The sequence below is a fragment of the Falco cherrug genome, chromosome Z, assembly GCF_023634085.1.
Source record: "Falco cherrug isolate bFalChe1 chromosome Z, bFalChe1.pri, whole genome shotgun sequence".
NCBI lineage: Eukaryota > Metazoa > Chordata > Aves > Falconiformes > Falconidae > Falco > Falco cherrug.
Genome location: NC_073720.1, coordinates 73,574,732 through 73,598,938, shown reverse-complemented (window position 1 = coordinate 73,598,938; position 24,207 = coordinate 73,574,732). Strand labels below are relative to the sequence as shown.

Sequence of the window (24,207 nt, the reverse complement as noted above, 5' to 3'; positions counted from 1 at the left end):
CTTGTGTAGCTTTATTGATGAACAATTCTTTGATGACTGACTGGATCTGCTTTGTTTTTCATTGTACGCTTGACTTGCACACAGTGTTAACTAATGAAATCATGGTTTTCTTTATTGAAATCACACGTATGTCACTGTTAGTTCATAGCAAACAACATGGCTTCATAACAAATTTATACACTGTGTAATTTTTTTCCACTCAATGAAAAACACACTGTTTTGTTTGGACAACCTCCAGACTTTTCAGTTATGGAGTTACTCACCGAGGTGGAAGCATGTGGGAGGTTGCTTTAAGCAACATTACTAGCAAAGCCACCTACTCTGAATATTGGCTGCTCTTGTACTTTATTTGGATGAAGAGTAATATTTTGAAAAGTGTCTAGGCTACTTAGGAGTCCATGGCCTGCACCAGAAAATTTCACTGGTGCATGCTGAACTGGATGTGATATTTTTCCGTCAATGGTTGCACCTTCACACAGTAATACAAGGCACTGAAACAAAGATGCCTTTTACTAGTGCAGTTTTTTGGTTCCAGAGTGAGAATAACCTGTACTGGCACAAGCAATGGTAGACTAGGACAGATACATTGACTCAAGCAAAGTTGCATCTCTTCCCTTGTATTCAGCAAAATGGAAGCAGCCACATTTGTGAGCGACTTAGGGCACTTGGGAAGAAAAGTCTTTTTGACTTTAAGCCAAAGTATTCTACCAAAACTGTGCTTCTTCAGCTACAAGATAGCTCTGGGGAAATGCTAGCCTTGCAAGTAAAGAGACAGAGCACTATCATTATAAAACAAGAAATCTGTGCTTCAAAGGCTTTCTCTTATACCACTGTGCACTGGAAAATGGGTAGAAAAAACAGGAACTTGTATTTTGCATAGATGACTTAGATGTTTTTTCTTACACCACTGCCTGGTGTCTGCTAACTAACAAAACATCTACCTTGGCTACAGCTGTGCTGCAGGAAACTTCCAAAATGCTATTCAAATGCTGGAGTGAAAGAAAATCCCAAAGCCTGCTGCAAAGCACAGGATGTGCACATCCTGCTGGTAGTATCTGCTGTGGGACGGATTCTTCCACAGCAGCTTAACCCTCCGGCTAGGCAATGCAAGGCAGAAATGCCACTGGCCAGGAGCCACTGGAGAGGCAGAGGGGCCATCAGGCTGCCATTTTTTCTATGCTTCTGGGAGGACCCCCTCATACTAACAAAGCCGTATATGTTCTTTGACACGTCCTTCTTGGCTGAGTTATAGCCATCGAGCACAAGGTAAAGCTAGTGCTGAGGAGCCCATCCTGAGTTCACCGTGAAGCACTGTGACTGACATCTCCCAACAACAAGCCTTAAAGCCTCAGCCCAGACGTTTATATCCTTGCTCCCTGGGCCAGGTCTGCGATCATTATAATCCATGCTATGGATTCATTATAATCACATAATTCCTTCCACTCCAATTGAGTGGTCTTCTGCTGTATCCCAACAGAGATTTCACCTCTTTACAGAATGCTAAAGGCAGGGAAAGTAGCCCGGCCTGGCTCTATTTCATAGAACTACTTGCAAGAATTTTTTGACACCTTCTGCTTGCAACATGGCCATGTGGCTCACCTGTGGCTGCTGCTCCTAGCAAGGCTCCCCTGGCACTGCCACCTGCCCAGGCTGACTTCTCCCTTCAGATAGACATGGGGGTCCCCCCTACACCCCACAGCCTCTTTGGTCCCTGCCTCCCTTTGCTCCACTGCAACTGTGGCAGGGCAGAAACTGGGGAGGGAGAACAAAACTTCCCCAACTGCATCCCCTTCCTTAAGCTCACTGGGTACATGTCAGATTCGGAAGCTAGTGCTGGCAGTTTCCAAGGACTGCAATCCTTCTTTAGCAGGTAGGTTTACATGTTTTTTGGGGTTTTTTGTTTTAAAAAAAGAAAGCTGTCTTCTATGCATGATGACAAAAAAATCATCATTTCTCCCTTTGCAGTTGCTCTTTGTGCCTTTCCAGGATTTTGGAGTATGCACTTAATCAAATTCAGGGTGTGTTCTGCTTAGGAAAAAATAAAGTAATGCTGCCCAGTGTCTGTCAGTTTTTTGCACAGAAATATAAAATAATAATAAAAAAATACATCCTTTAAAGTCTTCTAATTCTGCAAGTTTTCATGAAGTTTGTCTAAGCAAAATCATTGCCTGTGTCACAATTGTGTTTTATTTGTACATTTGCAATAAGAAATTAAACATGCCTGGTGTTTCCAGACCAAAATATACATCATAGCACAGCTGATGAGGAAAGAGGTCTTGCCAGTCAAGAGTCTCAGTTCCCGCTGTACTTTCCTGTGCATTCCCTCTGGTAGATGAAGTGTGGATGGCTTGTGCTTTTAACCACATGGACTGAAAAGGAGGATTTCCACTTCATAGAAAATCTGCAGGGTTTTGGGTTGGTTTCTTTTTTTTTGTTTTTTTTTTTTAACCCTGAGCTATGTTTTTGAGGAATGATGATCCACAGGGAACATTGGTGCTTCTGAACCTCCAGCAGCTGTCATTTCCAGCACGTGGGTCTGTGTGAGCTTGGTGTGGTCATGGCCAGATGCCCCAGCCTGGTTGCCCCTTCCTGGCACATGGCTGCCCTCCCTTGCAGGTGGGCACCACATAGCTAGCAGTCCACCTGCAACGCTCCCCGCAAGCCCTTGCATCTGGGGTCTCAAAATTACCTTTCCTCCCCCAAAATGTGGAAGGTTTCTCTCTCTCTCTCTGCTGGCTAAGGGGGGAAGAGGGCACAAGCATACCAGGTTACTGTTTCCTGGGCTGCTGCTGCCACCACCCCTGCCTGTGAGCACACGACCCTTTGGCCAGCAACCTGAAAAGTCTTAGTTTGCTGCTGGGATCCAGTGTGCCTGGTAGTTTATAACCCTGGAGGGATGTCCCCACCTGGACATTAAAGGTAAAGTAAGTGACATGGGAAGGGGAAAACAACCATGAGTAAAAGTAGTGCCAAGAACCAGACTTTTGCAGACATCCACAGAAGCATGGTTTCATCCTTCACTTCCTCAGGCATGGGCTGTGAACCTTCCTCATCCTTCTCCTCCTCCTTTTCTTTTTCTTCCTCCTTCTCCTTGTCCTTCTCTTCCTCCTTCTCCTCCTTCTCCCCAGTGTGTTGACCACCTCCAAAATGAGTGGTTGGCACTGCCAGGCTTGGGGTCCATGTACACACAGGGCACTGTTGACACTGGTTGGGCAGTGCAAGCCTGTCCTGGCCAGAGCCGGACCGTTCCTGAGCCCTTTGACAGACGCTCTCTTCCTTCTGCCCCTGTGCCTGTCCCAGGTTGAGCATTCCTCATCCCACCACTCTTTCCACTGACACTGCTGGAGGGAGCAGAGCCACGGACAGGAGTGCGTGTATCACTGAACAGCAGGTGAAAGGATAGATGATCTGAAGGCTAAGCAACAGCTCACGCCTAAACATGTTCATGCAAAGATGTAGGAATGATATTTCAAAAATAAAAGAAAGGTCAGTCATCTTTTTCAAACCCTTAACCCTGTCCAGCAGAGGAAACTCTGTTTCCCTGATGTGCTTCTTTAAGAAATAACACAGGGGCAACCAGCTTGCCTGCAGCATATTGCGTTAGCTGTAAGGACATATATATATGATATTAGCATGTCCCCTGACACAAGAATTTCTATACAAAGTTATTGTCACTTGCTAGCATCTAGTTGTGGCTCAAAATCAGACCTCACTGTGAGCAAACAAGATAGGGGTCTGGGAGGCAATGGCAGCTGGACTAGCTCAAAGCAGGCACATTTTTTAGTAACTCCCTTGAACTAGGGAGTGTTTACTTATTTTGAAAAAGCAGGATTGCAAAGAGACACTTGAGGACAAGAAGAATGTACAAACTTCAAAACCTGCGGCAGAATAAGCATTAAAATATCCAGATATCATGAACCTTGGAAATAAGAAGTGAAAAAAAAATAATCTGTGTCAGTCCTTGAAGCATCCTTCAACCTTTCAGTGGTAAAACACCATTTATATAAAACCAGTTTAAATTTCTGTTGAAGTGTGGGTGGGAAATGGGAAAGCTTCTCGTTTCAATTGGCCTTTTGAGCTCTTAATAAATGAAATACACCTAAAACAACAGTGTTCTATGGCCGTGTGTGTCTGTGTGTGTGTGTGTGTGTGTGTGTGTCTGTCTGTCTGTCTGTCTGTCTGTCTGTCTGTGTCTGTGTCTCTGTGTGTGTTTGTCTCTGTGTTCGTGTCTGTGTCTGTGTGTCTGTGTCTGTGTGTGTCTGTGTCTGTGTGTGTCTGTGTGTCTGTGTGTGTGTGTGTGTGCGTGCGCGTGTGCGGGAAACAACAAAAAAAACCCCAAGAGGCAATGCCATGGAAAGGACATTATTCTTTCCAAGACAAAAAATGCCACAACCCAAAATCCTTTCTGAACTTGCCAGAAAGCCTTTCAAAGGATCATACAAACCAAATCCTGCACAGAAGGACAGAGGGTGTTGTCTCCTCTGCTGTCCCTCCCTCACTGCAATTTTTCACCTCCCTGTTCTCTATATATTCTGTTTCTTTATTTTCCATAGAAACATTTAGACTGGAAAAGACCTTTAAGGTCATTGAGTCCGACTGTAAACCTGACACTGCCAAGCCATGTCCCTAAGTGCCACAGCTACATCGTTTAAACACCTCTAGGGCTGATGACTGAACCACCTCCCTGGGCAGCCTGTTTCAATGCTTCAACACCCTTTCAGTGAAGAAATTTTTCCTAATGTCCAATCTCAGCCTGTCCTGGTGCAACTTAAGGCCGTCTCCTATTGTCCTGTTGCTTGTTACCTGAAAGAAGACAGTGACCTCCACCAGCCTACAGCCCCCTGTCAGGCAGTTCTAGAGAGCAGTAAGGTCCCATCTCAGCCTTCTTTTCTGCAGATTAAACATCCTCAGTTCTATCACCAGACCTGTGCCCCAGCCCCTTCCCCATCCCCGCTGCCCGTCTCTGAACACGCTGCAGCCCCTCTACGTCCCTCTTGCAGAGAGGGGCCCAGACCTGAACACAGGGTTCGAGGGGCGGCCTCACCAGTGCCCAGTGCAGGGGGACGGTCACTGCCCTGGTCCTGCTGGCCACACTGCTGGGGACACCAGCCAGGGTGCTGCTGGCCGCCTGGGCCCCCTGGGCACACTGCTGGCTCCTGCCCAGCCGGCCGTCACCCAGCACCCCCAGGCCCTTTCCCACCAGGCCCTTTCCAGCCGCTCTGCCCCAGCCTGTAGCGCTGCGTGGGGCTGGTGTGACCCAAGGGCAGGACCCGGCACTGAGCCCTGCTGAACCTCACACGACTGGCCTGGGCCCATCGCTCCAGCCTGCCCAGGTCCCTCTGCAGAGCCTCCTGCCCTCAGGCAGGTCAGCACTCCCCCCAGCTTGGTGTCATCTGCAAACTGACTGAGGGTGCACTCGATCCCCTCATCCAGGTCATCAATAAAGATATTAAACAGGACTGGCCTCAGTACTGAGTCCTGGGGAACACCACCTGTGACCAGCCACCAGCGGGATGTAACTCCATTCCCACATCATCCCCCAGGGAATTACAAAGAAACCGTATCTGTGATGGAAAGTACCTGGTGTTTACCTTGCAGCTTGGTTCAGAGATGGTTTAGTATGTGGAGGAGCTGCAGAGAAAAGCAACACAAATGAGGAGGAACTGGGAGGGCTCTTTGGAGAGGTGACAGGAGAGTCTGGCAAGAGATTGAGCTTGCAATGACTAAAGGAGCGAGCAGCAGATTCATAACCATGTCAAGGCTAAGCAGTTGAGAAGAGGATGGCTTTAGACAAAAGTGGAAGAGGCTGATTCACATCTGCTCCTGCCGGACCAGCTCATCTGAAGCAGTCCTGTCTTCCCAGCCTGGGAGGCGCAGATCTCAAAAGGCACAAAGCAGGATGGAGCGGTTGGCCCATGCAATGCTGAGGACTGTGCTGCCGGCTCTGGGCATTGTCATCCCAAATGTGCTGGCTCTCCAAGCTCCTGCTCTGCATGCTGCCTACTGCATGCTGAAGCTGTGTCCTGCATTGCTGCACGTGTTGTGTATTTAATGTTAACAGATCACCATATAAACAGTCTGACTTTGCCAGCAAATGGTGATCCGGGGCTTAAAACAAAAAATCCCAGAGGCATTGCAGTGTGTTTTCACAAGGCGTGATTTATTTAGCAATTGTGTATTTTGGCTTTCTGCTTGCTATGTCCAGTAATCAAGCTCTGTGGGGCTGCTTTACATTACACATGCCATATCATGGAAAGCTCAGCACCATGGCATTAGTCATGAATCACCAGGGTTTGGGGACAAGAAAAAAACAAACTCATCCCTTTTTGTATTTTTGTACTTAGTAATGCCCTGAGTGACTAGTACTGCAATTTTACCTTAGGCATGCCAACTTTACTTTCTGTTACTTTGCTGAAGCAGACACTTGGTTTCTTTCAGTATGTAAGTGATTAGCTTCTCTAACAAAAGGCAGGGAGGGGGTTAATCCTTTGCCTAGGTTAACCCTTTACTTAGGACCTCATTTCTTCAAAATGTGAAACAGGAATTGGCATAAGAAATAGAGTCTTAAGCCAGCTATGCTCAAACAACATTGAAATAACACTTTTTTTTTTTTTTTTTTTCAGTTCTTCCTCCTTCCTATGGCTTTGCAAATGTGTGTGTGGACACATTAATTTCCATGTATAAGCCAACCAACTTTGGTTTAGTCAATGTACAACCTTCTACAGTATAACAAAAACTGGGGACTCATTCTAAAAGAAACAGGTCCCTGCACAGCCAGAAAGGAAAGGGTAAGCGAGAAGAGAGAAAGGAAAGGGAGAAGGGAGAGGGAGAAAGGAAAGGAAAGAGGGAGAGAGAAAAGAAGCAGCAGGTTTGTTTTCTCTATGCAGGAAAACTTTTCAATGTAGCAACAATTACATAGGAGGCCTGAGGTTAAATGGTACAAATGTGGACTTGAAGGAAGTGGGGCAGGTAGAAATCAGGAATAGAACTGATTAGATGATTTACTGGCAATAACCCACCCCTTCACTGTCCCCGTGTTTCAGCCCTACACCATCTCCTGGAACAGGCCAGCCGTGCCTCTACACAGACACGCTTTTTGGGTAATTCCCCTCCACACCCAAAATACTAGCTCTCCCGATGAAGGTTATTTCTTGCACACTCTGTATTACACATGCTAAATACTTTATTGTACTAGATACAACCTCTAAACATTTACAGTAAGTGCACTTAATAGCAAAATTGTTTGCCAGACTTCACTGGCTCTCTCCATACTTGTGAGTTATAAACATGGTTTTCTTTTAACAGGAAAACAAACGAACAGATTCCTGAGTCTCCCCCCAACACTTCTGGTTATCAGAAGTGTATCACATGCAAATGGGAACATTTCACAGAGGCTCTTGTTATAATGCTGGCTGCTTATTAGTGCTGGATTTCCATATACCACAGAAGACAGCAGCATAGTTTAATAACCTTGGTACTTGGGTGGTTTTTTTTTTTTTTTTTTTTTTTTTTTGGGGGGGGGCGTTTTGTTTGTTTGTTTTTGTTTTTTTGTCAACCTCTTTTCTTCTCCTTCTAGACTTAGAAAACTGGAGCTGGGTGAATAACTTTGTGGGAAAATCCTCTAAAAAAAGAAAACAGGAGGAAGAAAAAGGGCAGTTTCTCTTGAGGAGGCATAGTTGGACAGATGTAAGAGTTAATACTCTTTAAGCTTTCTGTCTATTTGAAGTGGCCTTTCCAATCAAATAGTAAAACTCGGGCAATCCGCCTGAACAAATGAGTTTGCAGTTGCAAAACTCCTCCATACAGACATCAGTGTATAGCACAGACTGATCACCAACTGATCGAACTGATAGGAGAGGTAAGGGTATTTTCCAACCTAAATGATTCTATGATTCTATGACTGGTAGAATTGCTATTGTAAATTGCTCAGCAGGAAAGCCCTGAGGAGGAACAGAAAGGAAAAGTCTCTGTTTGGGTTATGTTACTTCTGCAGCAGGTGGAAAAGAGCCATCTGCTAACGCTGACCTCTGCCAGCTCCATTCTGTCTCATGGTCAGAAGGGACCCAAAGGAATGACAGCTACAACAGGGATGGGGGTCACACCTCAGCAGAGGATGGGGACAATGCCCTAGAGAAATGCCTTTGACAGCTCTGCTTTGCACCACCTTGATTCACAGTGACTGAAAGGCAGACTACAGGTCTGTGCATCACAGCCTCTCCATCTGGCAGTGTCCTCTTTAATCCCACCTGGGGAGAACAATGTGCTGGGTGGGCTTTTATTTCTTTCATGGAAAAAGCAGTGTGGTTTTAGCCCATGGATAACTGCTGCCAGGACAACAGATAGAGCTGGTGGTGGTTGCATCGCAGAGAGGAACCCCAGTTGGCTTCACAGTAGTTATGCCTGGTATCTGGCAGCATACTTCTGGTGCAACACAGAGGTCAGAAAAAGCTACCAAAAGCTGCCTCAGAAGCAGTGCCCACTTGAGTTTCCTGGGACAGATTGCCTGCGGCCAACCCCTCCTGACCACCACCAAGGTACAGACCCAAAGACATACTCCCCAGAGTGACTTGGAAAGTTTCATCTAACTGCAGTGCCATACTGGGAGAAATTTATGACAATACTGAAAAGTTACTTTGGAGGGGAAGAAAAACTAAGATACTGGTCATAAAAATATCTCCATTCCTCTTTTGACACCCAAGTTGCCCAGGCTTTGCACCATGAACATGCCTGCCCTTTCTTTTTTCACTGAGTGACCCACACCAAGCCTTTGTTGCCAGCTTGTTTAAGCAGTGCCACAGCTGACTGGTTGGGTAAGACAGAGTTAAAAAAACAACAGTGGATCTTGGGGCAACTATTATAAAAATGCCATTACTGGTGCACTACAGGCAGACAGGTGTGCTTGGTTTCAGGAATCACTGAAAAAGCTCTTAATTGGTCTGCCCTGTTTCCTTGTGCCAGCTATCTGCCCAGCTTTGAACATCCCAGTGAGCAGCCAGCCTGAGGCTACCAAGAGATATCAGAGAACACAGAGCAAAAAAGGGGTTGACAAGAAATGCAATGTGTGTCAAACACAGATTACATTTTCAACTTTTCATGTAAATGCTGTGAGTAACAGTTCTGTGGACCAATGGGGTCACCCAGCCTCTATAAATGTGATAACAACAAGGAGTTAAAATTCTACTTAATAATACTTCATTCAAAGAAAAAAAATTTAGTTCTCAGACTTGTGCTACCACCAAAAAAATGAAGTAGGAAAAATACATTTTCTTTGACCTACAAGTTATTTCATCAACCATATTCCTTTTAATACACAACTCCCCACCACTACAATTGCTGAAACAAATACCATTACATTTGAAGTTCAAGATGATTTACTTGGACCAGAGGCAGCCAGCAACAAAAGAATTTTAATGACTGTGGGAGGATCGTTGGTATTTTAAGAAGTCTTCTAAAACCTTTTGAAGGATTTGAGATAAGTAAAAATAAGTGGAGCGATTTTTTTTTTCCCCATAAGTACTTTGCACCATGTTTTCACATAGCAGGAGTGAGTTCTACAACTGCACAATGAAGCTGGAAAATCTGAACAGAGAAGCAAAAGTTAAAATCTGAGATGAAACGAAGTGGCATGGGAAACACTCTAAAGAAGACAGCAAATGAACCCTATTCCAAGCTCTGATTTTTATTCTCTTTGCTCACAGCAGCTTTAATTTCATTAGCTTGCAAAGAAACACTCAATCCACAGATCAGATTTTTCAAGGATATAGAGAGATCATGTCAAAAAAATAAAGCACTAATTAATTTTTAAACAGCAGCCACACGCTCAGTGAGTTCCTCTAGTGGAATCGTACAAGCAACGTTTGCGTTCTGTTGCCTTTGCTTTAAAGCATCGCACTTCACCTTCTGGAAGAAAAAGCCACCTGCTGCTAGAAGTGCTCTGATTAATCTACATGACAACTGAAATTTTAACTGAAATTTAACTTAAATCTTAAATTTAAGTGTTCAAATGGTCCAGCTTCTTGAATTGTCAAATGCCTCCTTGGAGAAGAGCTGATCGATGTACCTGGGCAGCAACTGCCACCTGTCACAATTACAATAAGAAAATAAAAGCTGCCCTGGACACATATATTCACAAGCGGCCTCTGGACCCACCTGCATATCATGAACAATTGCATGGTTTAAAACTATTCACCCACAACTTCTCTAAAATCACTGCACTTTCAGCACAGTAAGCTAAGGTGAATTATTTGCTGCTCTTTTCTTAAGATCATCATCCCCCCACCCTATCCAGGAGAGATTCACTAAACAGCATGCAAACAGCAGTGAAAAGGACACTTGGAAAGGGCACACTGTCCTCACGCCTCCCCCAACCCCCGCCCAACCCCCCCCCCAAAAAAAACACCCCCCCTCCCAAAAAAAAGGAAGTGTCTATGATATCCTTCTTTCGTGAGGGAGTTGGGGACAGGAAAAAGTGCTCTGCCTGATCCAAGGAAGAAAGCAACTATGAGCACTCTTGAGAAAAGGAAATTATTTTTTAGTCAGATGTTGCCGGTCATTGGAGGCACTCTTACCCTCTCCCTTCTTCTGCTTACCTGCAATAGCTCAAACACCATGCAAGCAGTAATGAAAATTTATGAGTGGCTTAGCAAGAAGATGTTTTTAAATCAAAAAGTTCATATAGCTTGTTCTTCTCTTTCTCAGTACTGTTATGTGGATAAAAAGCAAATCGGCCTTCACATTCACTTGCTCTCAAATAGAGTCAGGAAAAAGAGCTGGTTTGTCCAAAGTAAGTGTGACATTCAGTAACTCGGTCAAATGGCAGATAATGTTGTGTTTATCTTCTCTGCCCGCTCCATCTTCCACAATGTCCACACAAATTTGGCTTGACAGTACAGATGAATTTCAGTTTTACTAAAAGCCATGGCAAAACTTCCAGCTTTATTCAGTGGAGACAGTTTCTGCTCACTTGCTGCTCTTCCCTCCCTCAGTGAGGAACTGCCTTTCCCAAGCTATTTTATGCTTGGAAGCATAAAATCCATACATATCTTCAAAGCAAGGGATGCTAAAAACTCTGCTGCTTGCTGGGCTGACCCTGCCTCCTCCATTTCCTCCTTGCCCGAATGGGAGAATATTGCCCCTTATATTACATTCCAGGACAGTACTTTGAAGGATACATCTCTATTTTTTTTGTTTGTTTTTTGTTTGTTTTGTGGTTTTGGCTTTTTGTTTGTTTTTTGGTTTGTTGTTTTTTTTTTTGTTGTTGATATAGAGGCAAATTATGATGAGTAAAATGCCCCCAGGAATTTACTGTTGATATATTTGACATTGTCAGGAGAACACACAGCTTCCCAGTGAAAGGTCCCAAGTTTTTTATTAGCAAGATCCCATGTTTGTTCACTTTTACCCCTGTCAAGGAGTTTTGATTAATGTCACTGATTCTTGCTAACGAAGATTCACACAATTGGCATTTCCCTTCAAAACAGCCATGTACATGAAAAAAATCCGTCTGTTAGGTTAGCTGTTCATAACAATGTGCATGTGTGGCTGTTACCTGTAGCATGGTCTTATAGGTATACAGACCTATAATATATAGGTATATATATTGCAAGCATCACTTGCAATAGCTGACTACCTATGTCGTTTTCACCTTACAAAATAAAATTGTACCTTTGTTCTTAGTAGTCCATGGCTTGTAGGATGAAGCATACATCTTTTGAAAGATAGCCTAGAAATGTTTCTCAGTGCAAAAATGCAGTAGCTGTTTGTTTTTTCTAATTACAAGAAAAATACCATTAAAACATATCCATTTTTTTACATTAAAAATCCCTTTGCTTTCCCAATGCCATAAATATATATATTTTAAAATCTATCAACCTGACTGTAGCCCTTTCAGACCTTAGCAATGTGTTGTACTTTAAGAACTTGTCCATGAAAAACTTGGGACCCCTCATGTGTCATACATTGCATACTGCTCTTCAAAGAACAACGTTAAATACCTTGTGACTAGAGTACTGTTTATTTCATAATCTAAACAAACACTGGAATACAGTCTATGCTTTTCTACTTTCCTGAAGACTTTACAACAAGGGTTTGTTTTTGTTTTTTTTACCTAATTAAAACAATCTGCATACACACAGAGCATGCATGCTTTCTAACACCAGTAATGAAGGTAAGAAGAGTCAGTTTCCATCATCTTTCTGTTGCCTGTATTAGAAAAAAAAATACTTTTGTTTTTAATGTAGTTATGGCAGAGTGGCTAAGGATATGAAGACTAGAGCACAGTTTTACTCCCTGCACAGAAAATGTTCATCACAAGCATGCTGATGATGATAAATATTACATGTCTATTAAATGATAGGCATACTTTTATCCCCTTTACTCCCTTTTTAAAAAGACTAAGTGGCTACATGTAAATGCAGTGAAGCAGGTATAAGCTTAATTAATCGGAGTTGATTCAGACTGGCACCAAGATGCAGCGAAGTCCGACAAAGTCTCAGTGAGGCTTTCCATGAGCTATCGATGACTTTCACCACAAGGCACCTGCCTTCTGCTTTTTGAAAGCAGAAATCAAAAGCCTTGCAGCTCGGCCAGTCCTGCAGATGGGGTGGACTGCGCCAGTGTGTTGGGCTCCCTGGAAAAGAAGCACTTGTAGTCCATTAGTGTTTGAGAAAACCTTGTGAGTGGGTAACCTTCCCTGGGGCCGTGCTCCCACCCAGCTCTGTGGCATAGCCCTCTGCTCTTTGTCGGCCACGCGGCTGGCTGCGGTTTTACACCACCGAGTGGTCGTTGCTGTGGACACCAGCCAAGATGGTGTGGTTCAGTGAGGATGCCGACCGGTCCGAGCCTTCGGTGGGGCCGTTGGCACTCTCACTGCGCTGGCAGCAGAGGATCTGCTTGAAGGTCGCACTCATCTCCTTGTCCCGATAGGAGTAGATGATGGGGTTCATGGCGGAGTTGAACTCCGCCAGGAGCAGGAAGAATTTTTCATAGGCCAGGACGTTACACTGGGGACAGCAAACATCAAGGAGCAGCAAGACTAATCCTGGGGTCCAGCAGATTATGAAAGCACCTAGGAAGAGAAAGAGAGGACAAAAACCACCAAACCCCACAAATACACTAATGCACCATTACTTGTCAAAACACTAAGAGAACCATCCAACTGGAAGTGACAATGGTTTTCTCTTCCAAGAGTATCGTTCCCACACTATTTCTTCGTTGACCTGATGAGAGGGATGTGTTTCAAAGATCTGTAAATGGTTATGGGCAGCACATCAAAAGAGCAAGGCATTCCCCACACACACACTCACCATCCAAAACTCTGCTTGGCAAATACTTTTGTGTTTAAAGTTGATAATGAGGAACACTTTCCCTTCAGCTAGAGACCTCTGACTAATCAATCTCTTGATCAGGAGAAACAATGCAGTAGTTTACTTCTCAAACTAATAACAACAAAGAAAACCTTTCTGTGAGTGCTGTGACTGAAGCATCAGTAACAGAAAAAGAGTGGTGCAGGCAGCGATTCTCAAGAAAAAGAAAGACTGGGTCTTGTTAATCCATTTCAGCCCCATTATGTAACGGAAAGTCCTAAACACACATCCTTCTTGCACTGAAATGCCGGCCTTCAACAGATCTACTTCTTTTTTTAGGGCTCTATTCACTAGAAATTCAGAGGCTCCTCAGGCTTCAATAGCGTAAATGCCAAATGCCTCACACTGATTAAAATGCTTCCCCCTCCTTTCACTGCTTTGCAAAGCTCTGAGGGGAGTAAAGCCCAGAACAAAATTCAGAGTTCAATACAGAAATGAAATCATATGCCTTGCACTTTTTTGGGAGTACTCAGTTAAGCAAAGATGAAAACCCCTTCCAAGGTTATAGATGTTTTAAATATTAGCACTGCTGGGGAAGCCCTTACACACTAGTCATGTCAGAACAAAGACAGTGCTCCTGAGATTTTCCAGGCTGACATGCTTGCCTGATGTGGAAACCAAGTCTTATCATCAGTGGGCAGGCTCAGCACAGGCAGCAGCAATAAGGGCTTCCCAGCACTACCTGGCAAGCGCTGTTTTCAGACAGGTTCTCCTGTCACTGTGGTATTTATTTGCTAACACACTGACTTTGTTTTTTTCTGCAGTGATGCTCTCTGCAGGTCTAGCAGCTGACTACAGTCAGCCTCTGGAGCATGCAGACTTTTTGCCGTGCCTGCCAAGAAGGTGCCAAGCTATTTCCAGTTTGGGCAGCAGCGCCTGTAAGCTGTGCAGACACCTTTCTGTTTGGATACCAAACTCACCTAGATCAAACAGAAAAATGTTTTCTGAAGGGCTTTGCAAACATGCGTGGTGTGCTGCGCTACAGACACTGGTTGCCAACCAGGCAACCACACACAGGCTTCCTACGTACCAGAAGACATCCCTATACTGAGCTTGCTCGCAACTGATGGTGCCACAGTGCCACTCAATGCCTATCACTTTGCTGACCAACTAAGACTGCAAAGGGAAAGAAGCTGTTAGGCAAACTGCTGGCTGACAGTACAAAGCATCGATGTCTTTGGCCAAATGACTTTGTTAGGGGCTGGCAGCAATTTTACAGCATAGGGATGAAACTCTCCCACGCCAAGGTGGCATCAAACACAAGAATACACTTCACAGCTTTTGTCTGCAGCTCTTTTGGAATTCTAGCAGTCCTAGAAAAGAGTACTTGAAACCCATACAAAGGACTACAGTCTTTTGTCCCTTCCTTGTACCAGTTCCCAGAAAAGTAGAAAACGTCACCTCTTTATTTGCAGGATTGTCTGCATTGATACAGAGGCTGTCCTCTGCATGCAGCAGCTCTGCTGAGCTGGTTTCTGCAGAAACCAAGCTAAACTTCCCAATTCAACCACTCACTCCTGAAACTGGTGTGTTCAACCTCTTAGCTAGCGAGGCAGTGGTAGACTTTGTTCCAGCTTGAGCATGTATTTTCTTCATTACAGTCTGCCTCAGGAGAACATCAGAGAAGGGAACAGTGCAAGTCTTGGGACCTACAGTTGAGTACCAAAGACGATGACAGCACCCTCACCAGGCCTGTAGCAGAGAAGTCCAATGCGGGAACAATAGAGCTGACAAGAAAGCTCTCAATGCATTGTTCAAAGTTGCAATTGAAAGCTTCCAATTTTTCAACAATTTTTTGGTTTTCTTTTGTTTCTTTTCCCCCAGATCTGTTGTTGAGAATCTGAACATGCCGAACAGGATACGGTGTTGCTATCATTTTTTGGGTATGTTAAAAGCATCAACAAGAAGAAATAGTACTGTGAGGCAGGTAGGCATTTGCCCTTGGGAAAGCCCCAAATTCTTTGACAAAAGTCCACATGTGGCCCACTGCATTGACACTGGTCTCAGGCAGAGTTTCTGAGCCCTTCTGGGCTCCTCAGTATCTCAGATAGGTCCAATAACTCATATGCTGAGGCTTGACATGACTGCACTTCAAAGTGAACTGTGACTGAGCAAGCAACTAAATGCCCTGTGAAGCTCAATGCTACGCTGAAAAAAGATAAAAACAAAGGGTCGCTTTCCCACACGGCTCTGGAAGGGTATGGAAGTAATTACTCTGCAAGTTGTCACCCTGCTGCTCACACTGGACATGGAGCTGGGTCAATGATGTGCTGGCAGCCAGGGTGTCAAGAGAAGGAGAAACGCACGCTGCCCAGCTCCAGACCTGTCTGGGTAACATGGGCTTTCCTCTGCCCTGGCCCCCAGCCACAGGCCAGGCTGATTTTCCAACCTTTCCCCCATGTGGCAGCAGCAGCAGCAGAGGAGCACACAGCATCCAGGACCTCACCTTTGTGCAAACAGGGCTAGCTTCAAGTCTCTGAACAGACAGCTCATTTGTTATTGGAAACTAAAACCCACTGAAGACAGCCCCATTCATTCTAGAGGGTTTTATTTTATTTTAGCCCCTGGGATTTTCCTAGCAAAACTTCCCATCATGCTAATGGCTCCTGCAGCTTATTAAGTGCTTGCAAATGGTGACACAAACAATGCTTTGGGTTTTCTCACTTGTTATGTAACTGTCAGTACCCTGGAAAATACTGGAAAGCATCACTCATGGTAAGGGCATGTTTGAGTTAGGTACTGTGCAAGGAACATAAAAATGTCAGGCTCCTATTACTTCAGATTTAGGAATCATCTGTTAACATTGAATTCTTTCTCTGAAAGGAAACACAAGCTTGGAATTTATTTTTCCTACTTCTTACTTGGAATATTTGTCAAAGTAAAGTGATACTAAGCTAAAAGCTAGGTTAAATTCTCCCCTTTCCAGAAATCTGTTCTGTATTGATTTCACCAAAAATGAAGATCTAAGAATATCACATCTAATAAAACTATGAGATCCAAAAACTTCCTGCTATCAAATACTGAAAAGCCTTAAGCGTACATCAAAATCTTGATGTATTTTTCTGCTCAGGAACAGAACTGAGAGTAGCCTGAAGTAAAGTATGAGTAATTTCCACATGTACCTTAATATTTTACAAACATGGTCAAAGCAATGATATACAAAGCAGTTCTATTGCATTCAGTGAATTAATTTGTTCATCTTCATGGGTATGTCATTGTCACGCCACGGCACTAGGAGAGCCCAACATGTACAAATAAAATCCTTGGGTGGCTGAAGAGCACCATGGCCTGGAAAGATAGCACCTTGGGGTGACACCTCCAACCCTGGCAGTCCTTAGAGGTGCTGGCACTGCACAAGGCTGACCAAGCTGTCCAGTTGCAGAAGGAGGAACATCTCTGTGTTGCCTGGCCAAGTTCTGCCCTGCAGGTCTGGCAAGAGGGATGGGTGGGGAAGAAATGGCCATCAGGCTGAAGGGGCAACTGGCTAGCCATGAGACAGAAAAGCTTGAGGGAACCAGAAAAATGCCACTGTACATTTTAAAAAAAGATTTAAGGAGACAAGAGGAGAAGGGCTGATACAGGCCAAACTTTCTGTTGCTGTGTGGTACTTTCATCCATGGCTGAAACTCCAGCTCCTCATGCATACCCTGTCTTGCTGTGCTGTGACAGAAGTCCACCGAGGGCTTTCCAATCACCACAATATGACTTCATCACATCTCCCTGAACCTGGTGCACCAGAGCAAATTGCACTTCCATAGTAGCTGGATGCTTGGGAACTCCTGGGTAAGCATGGCATGGCCTCACAGCAAGATTTGATTGCAAGACAGTAAAAACTGTTGTGGGCAGTAGGCATATGAAACCAACCATGATAGATGACACAAAAATAAGTGAGTAGAAAAATAAAAGAGAAAACTCCAAAACCCAGCAGCAGAAAGGAAACAAGCTACATGAGAATAAGCACGGATGAACTAGTCACTCATTACTAGGATGCCAGACTGGATGGCTACTCATGAAACTTCATGAAACTTCTCATGTTAGCAGGTGAATCATTTTGTAAGCAGCAACTTTCCCTCCCCCCCCCCCCCCCCGACAGCCTAAATCTGTGTTTATTCTATGAATGTTTCTTTTCCTCTAACTCACAACAGCAAAAAAGTGTTTCTGCTCCTGCCAAGTCACACACTGCTGTCCCTGGGAGGCTCCAGTGGGATGCGGCTCTTGTCAATGCACACCTATTCTGAAACACCCCTTTTCTCCTGCTTAACCATATTATGTCCCTTTTGTGTGTCCTTTTCTACCCATCTTGATGTTGACCCTGACTTTGCTGTTTTCTGGCACAGCCTTACACCCACCCTGCAAATCCCTTGTAAGAAGAAGTCCATATGGAGGTGAAAAACTATAGAAAGGCCCTCTTGGAGTGAGAGAGGAGAAGGGGGGATAAAGATCTCACTTGTGTTTGCAGTTTTGTAAAGATTACAGAAACCGGGTAAGGCACTACCATATCAAAGACAGAAAAGACCCACTCCAGCTGAACTGCAGCGACATTTATGTTCTGCCACTCTTGCCCACACACTGTCCTCTCCAAATCCCTTCCTGTTGTCAGTGGCACTTGTGACAGGTGGCTACACCATCTCTTCCACTGGGTTGATGGTGACCTACAGAGGAAAGGACATCGAGCATCACTGCCAGTTACCCACAGGGAGAAGGGTCTTGCTGCACATTCTGCAGGCTGAAAGCAATGCTATGGGGAGATGATTTGTTTTATTTAACAAAACTATAGCCAAAAAGACCTACAGAAATGCCTGGCAACTTCCATGCCCTGATACAATCCCACCCTCAGCAGGGAAATCCACTTGCTGTGTTAGCTGAGGAGCAAGCTCATCAGCCACAACACAACTGCACTTCTTCATGCCCTAGCCATCTGTAAGCTGTATCAACATCCCTCCTTATCACACTGCATAACTGTCTTGTGCATAGCATGAATAGACATAAGTACTGCATGAAACAGTGCTTATTTAGTTACATATTGTTTTCCCCAGATACAAATATTAGAGAATGAAATCTAAAATGAATGCTGAATAATTATATATGCAAAAGATCCATGAAGATCATTTATCACACTGTAAACATACAGAGTATATGAGTTGTTCTTCTAATTCTAGTCTGACATAATTTTCCCCAATTTTGCCACAATATTACTACAATATTGCTTATAGTTCTAGGTGGATGAAAACACAGTTGTTGCTGGTTTTTGTAGTTTCTGCTGAAAATAGTCTATATTGGGGTAAGGTGTGCTTCCACGCATGGAATTTTTATGTGAAAAAATAAAATGTGGCTACCACATACGGACCAGATTAACAAATGTAACATAATCCTATGCTGAATTTGGCAAATTCTGCAGAACCTCAGATATACAAGGCTTTTCTCTCCATCCACAGACTCCAAAAGACTAGTGGAAGATGCTAGTGAAAGACAATCCTTGAAAAAGGAGGAGGGCAGCATGCAGCAGGCCAGCAAGAATGGTCTTGTTGGAAAGGGTGCTATCAAAACCCCTTCATTTATTTAAGGTGTCTGTGTTTAAGGAAGCTGTGTGAATTTTGAATTAGTGAGAGATTTGTAGCACACTCCTGCCATTTTTGATTGAGGGCAGAATGCTGCTTTCTCTGACATGTGTCTGGGAGACTTGGATGTGATGGCCCCCTTTGGGTTTCAAGCCAAACATTTCTCTGGTGGAACTGTGTATGAAAGGAAAGGTGGATACCTCCAGCAGTGTGAAACAGGAGATGAGAAACAAAACAACACTAAATAACATCTACATGCATATTCATGCAGTGGTATCTTAAATATACATCTCATAAGATGATTTGGAGCAAGATGACCCAAGCAAATATGAGAAAATACACAACTATGTGGCATATGGGAAGAGCTGGGTGGTATGAGCTATCAGCTTCTCTTTCACAACACTATACATACCCATCCCTGGGGACCCCTGTTTTAGTCTTCCATGAGCTGAATAGCTCTGAATGTGCAGGTTACAGATAAAATCCAGACATCAGCTTTTCCAAGGACCCGAACTCCACATGAGAAGTTGACAGGTTTGCCAGATTTTTCAGTATACTGCATCCATGGTTTGGACAGGGATTTTTAAATAATCTGTTTCTGCTAGTACTGCATCCATTCTCTGACTTCCTACCTTCTCTACAGCTATATGCACCAGCACATTCCGGTTTCTTCCTGAATCCTGTCTGGGCTTGCAAGTTTGGTCAGGCTTTGCACAAAATAATGGGTGGATCATGTAGAACACAGAAATCTTGCCTTGATCCAAAACCTATTTCCCCTTCCCAGCAGGAATACAGTGCTTGCTTCTAACATGTCTTCACTTTTGAACTCCTGTGCACAGAATTTACTCAGTGTTTAAGGGGTGGCCACCTTTGTCAACAAATCACCCCCTCTCTGAGGATCCTTTCTGCTTCCCTCTCAAACCATTCATCTGGTTTAAAACAAGCTGATAACTTTACATGAATGCTTTCTTGGGGCTCTGCCTGTGCTCTAGCTGGGCTGGGAGGAGCGGCAAGCCTTGCCTACAAGTTAAGTTCCAGTGCATGTTAACATCACCTCATTCTGGGCTTTAATATTTAGTATTTCACCTGTCTCTCAATCTCTTTAATGTTCCTCACCTTCTTTCTTTCCAGAGAAAATAAAGTAAAAAACCTCTTCTTAAATGGACATGCATCCTTGACCACAACTGATACTCCTGATGGCATACAGACTCCTTTGCTACAGGCTGGCCTCTGCTCTCCCTGTTCTCTTCCAGTGCTCACATCATTTCACATTTCACATCACCACACTGCTCTTGACAATTTGTCATTGAAACACTGATCTTACAAATTCCTCGGTGAAATCTTCAGGTCAAAGTCTTCCTTTTAAATCAAACACACTTCTGCATCTACACCTGCTGCACACAGGGCCAGCTGAAGACACCCCTGACTCACTGCAGCATTTCACTGGGTGCTGACAACAACCGACAGCCAACAAATGTGCTGGTAGCACCAGCCGCATGCCTGCTGCCTCTCAGCATGGGGATGCTCAGACGGAAAAAGCTTGTGGTCAGTACGACTGCATCTACAGCCATTGCACCTCCCCGTTTCTCACGGTGGCCGACACCTTCGGTCTTCTCTTTGTGTTTTGGTTTGCAAGCCCAGACCAGGGTAATGAAGAGCAGGTTTCTCTCAGGAGGACTTGCCAATGGCAGCTGTGGGAGTCCTCGTGAGCTTGCTCCCTGCAGCACTCTGAGCTCGCCACGCCTGAGTGCTTGCTGCCAAGTGCGGGAAGCAGGGTACGCTGACACTTGGCCTCCTGCCTCTTCTTCTGAAGGTCCTAGCTGCTGGGTGTCTTTCCACCTGGACCCTGAGTGGCCTTTCCATAGAGCCTGGCATCAGCTGCGGATGTTTCAGATACCACATAGGTCTCCATGCCGTTGTGTTATCTCTGTAGTATCCGAAGCTTTTGAAGTTTGAAACAGCAACAGACAGAAAAGCCTGGAGAGAACTGATAACAAAACAAAACAAACTGAAGAGAAAATGAGACGTGAGCAGAAGCAAGCAGTCAGAACTGATCTGTTTATTTCATGGGTGCTCATTAAATCCTAGCCCAGGTTAACACTTGCCTGGTGTCATTCTCTGCCTGCTGCTTGCAGTCCTGCAAAATGAGTTCGCTGGTCTCTGGCCAGCTGATCCAGCGCCTCCCCAGTATTTGTTGACTGACACGTCTGAAGGAGAGATCAAGTGCTAATGCAAATGGAGGAGACCAGGACTGTTTTTCAACTGACACCTGCAAACCAAAGGCGTTTGAATACCTTCGCCTTTCAAACTTATGCTTGTTGTGGTTTTAAAGAACAAATCACAAAGGCAGCACGTGCAAACCACTTTCCAAAAAGAAAGCAAAAGCTTTGGCCCGTGGCAATTTATCCACATGCATTTGAATCCCTCAAATCAAAAAGTGTTAAAGGAAAACAGAATTCACCACTGATCTAGTGACTGCAGGAGAGAGACAGTGGTCCCCTCACCACTCCCTGCAAAAGAAGAAATGAAGCCTTTTATCTATAAAAAGCATTTTAGACAAAAACAGGAAGTCATTAAACACCAATGGTCAGGATTCCAACTGATTTCTAAATTCATAAAGATACGTGAAGCTAATCTCTGAATAAAAGCCTGGCTGTTGCCAAAGCAATCTGAGTATTTATCTCTGTGTAAAGACAAACAGTAGTCCCTGTGGAGTTTTGCTGTTGCCAAAAACCTGACATATGGAGGAAATTTTAGTGTCTTTTTCAGCTTTCAGCCGTTCTAGATGAGCCTTTATTCTCTGTTGTGGACACAAACACTCCTACAGTCCCAAATCAGTGGCAGTAGCTTGGCTGGAAAAGGAACACAAAAGCCCATCTGATAAGAGGCTCCTGAGGCTCCTGGTCCCTTCGACACAGGACAAAGAAAAGCAGGCAACCGATGTCTGGGGAGAACTAGAAGCAAGAAACTGCCTTTCAGTCCATTTCTGGCAACCTACCTGCATCCCCTAGCCCAAACTCAGCCAGGATCCTCTTTGTGGGCACTGATTGCGCAGGGTCATAACTGGGGGTGCCAGGTGGGTGACAGACCCATGCCTGAACAGCAAGAAGACCCTGTCCTAGGAGTCTGGTGAGGCCTTCAGGTCCTGGATGCGGGGTAGCTGGAGGTGGCCAGGTCTGGCGGCGATGCGGTGTGTAGACAAACACGCCTAGGCAAGCACGATGGCTCGCCACAAGAGGTCATCTGAGGCGGGAGTGGGACGGCTGGCACCCTGCAGGCCGGGCTCACAAACTAGAGACTGTTCTGCCCGTCTCCACAAGGTATATTTAGCGCGCCTGGGACTTGGGTGTTTCCCCACTTCTCTAGTACCTGCAGTTTTCAATCACAGAAAAATCATTCACAGCCATGATGAAAAAAAACCCTGTCTTGCCCACTTTTCCTCTGGAAATCCATGCACCGCCTGCGGTGCTCTGGTACTTTCCCATGGACAGTCACAATGCTACACTCAAACAATACAGTTTGTTTAGCAGATTTCAAACAACTCTGGTACAAGAGATTGTTTAATTGTATTTTCTTTTGTTGTTAAGGGCATTAAGTGTTACTGATAATATGTTTGGATAAGCTCCAGTTGCAACACAAGTTTCCAAATGAAGCATGGGTGGATGCAATTTAATATGTAAAGGACTGCTTTGATTCTTACATAAGATGAAACTAATAATATTAGAAGAAAAATATTAGCCTCTATCTGCTTCCTTAATAGCAATAAAATTTGTTTCTCCCATGCGAGTACCAGACTATGAACAGGAGAAAGGGTTACAAAGAGGTAGAGATACTTAAAATGACTGTTATATTCCAGCTCTACCTCAACTACAATAAAACTGTGTGTGCTTTTATTTTTGCATAGACATATGACAATTTATCTCATTATAGCTAGCTGGTTAAGCTGTGGTAGACACCCCTCGAAGGAACTGCATCAAGACCAGTTACACAAAACAGTTTAAAGAATCAGAATCCACCGGTGGCAGTGCTCCTCTGGCAAAATGAAGCACATGAGCTCCGGGGTGCAGTGGACAACAGGGGAAAACCCCTCTGCGTTAAAGGGATGTCACTCCAGAATAAACCTTCTGGAAAATCAGTCTGTCTTTTAGATATGTTAGGATAGCCTCCTCCTCAAAAAGACCTACTCCTCATCTGAGTAGATGAAAAGACTGCCTTAAAGCAGCAGCAGTGTTGGACAGGCTGTATACAAACTGCAGCGCTACCGTAAGTCACCTGCACACCTCTGCACTGAAGCAGCGTCTAGGTCATACAGATATTACTCAGGTTATCAGACTACCAGTAAGGTGTCTACAAATAGCAATGATAAAACAGAGGGATAGCAGACAGATATGGCATAACACTTCACGAGAGAAGCACTGAGTAAAACGAACCACCCAAATTTTTCTTCTGATAAGTAAATTCTGACAGCTTATCAGAAGGGTAAATTCCAGGTTTTAGCACTTAATTCCATATGTACTTGTTTAAACCTGTCTCTATGAGGCTGACAGCTTGGGTAGAAAATGCAGCTTGTGGTCTATATTTCTACAGGAAGATGAGACATGATTTAAAGGGATGCAGCTACCTCTTGGTTCTCACAGATACTTCTGAATTCCCTTGGAACATCTCATTTTCCCTGTCTGGACAAGATGTCATCATAGTGTAACTTATGTCTTAGGCGAGAATGGAAGATTAGTATTTTATCAACTACACTGAAGCCAGCCTCTGGCTTTTCTTTCATATTCAAAATCTGGATTCTCTTTCATATCAGTCAGAAAGGAGCAATGCAGTTGGGTATAGCAGGTACTTTTTTCCCTGTCAGAAGGGTGTTTACTGTCCTGCAGCATATAATTTTACTGTGGTAATGAAAGTATTTCTCATACTTAAAATGGGAAATACAGCGAAACAAGTCTGGAAATGTTTCATTGCTGATGGTAGATGTCTGGATTCCAGTGGCAGCTTTTCTGTGTTTTCCTTTGTATTTAGCATTACAGAATCTATATTGATTTAAAGTCTTCAGGCAAACACAGAAGACAGCACTGATAAAGTTTAGCCTTTATTTCAACTCAGCTTCCAGAATCACACTGCCAAACCACGCATTACTGCGGGAAAAAAAGAGTGTGTATGCAGCTAGCCCCCCTCTCTCACCAGTACACAGTTGTGGAAAATCCTGGGAACACAGCTATTTGGGGAGAGATCCTTTGCGCAGTTCCATGTCATTAGGTCAGGACAAAGCAAGGGAAAAATTC

The 24,207-nt window shown here is 44.3% G+C and overlaps 1 protein-coding gene across 4 annotated transcripts in view; it reads right to left on the bottom strand.

Moving 5' to 3' along the window:
- Positions 1 to 7,518: 7,518 nt before the first annotated feature.
- LPAR1 (lysophosphatidic acid receptor 1) overlaps positions 7,519 to 24,207 on the bottom strand; it is a 77,106-nt gene continuing 60,417 nt past the window's right edge. For all 4 annotated transcript variants that reach the window (XM_055699273.1, XM_055699270.1, XM_055699272.1 and 1 more), the window contains one exon: positions 7,519 to 13,066. In XM_055699273.1, the coding sequence (XP_055555248.1) occupies positions 12,765 to 13,066 (302 nt within the window). In that variant the 3' untranslated portion in view covers positions 7,519 to 12,764. The remainder of the gene's footprint in view (positions 13,067 to 24,207) is intronic.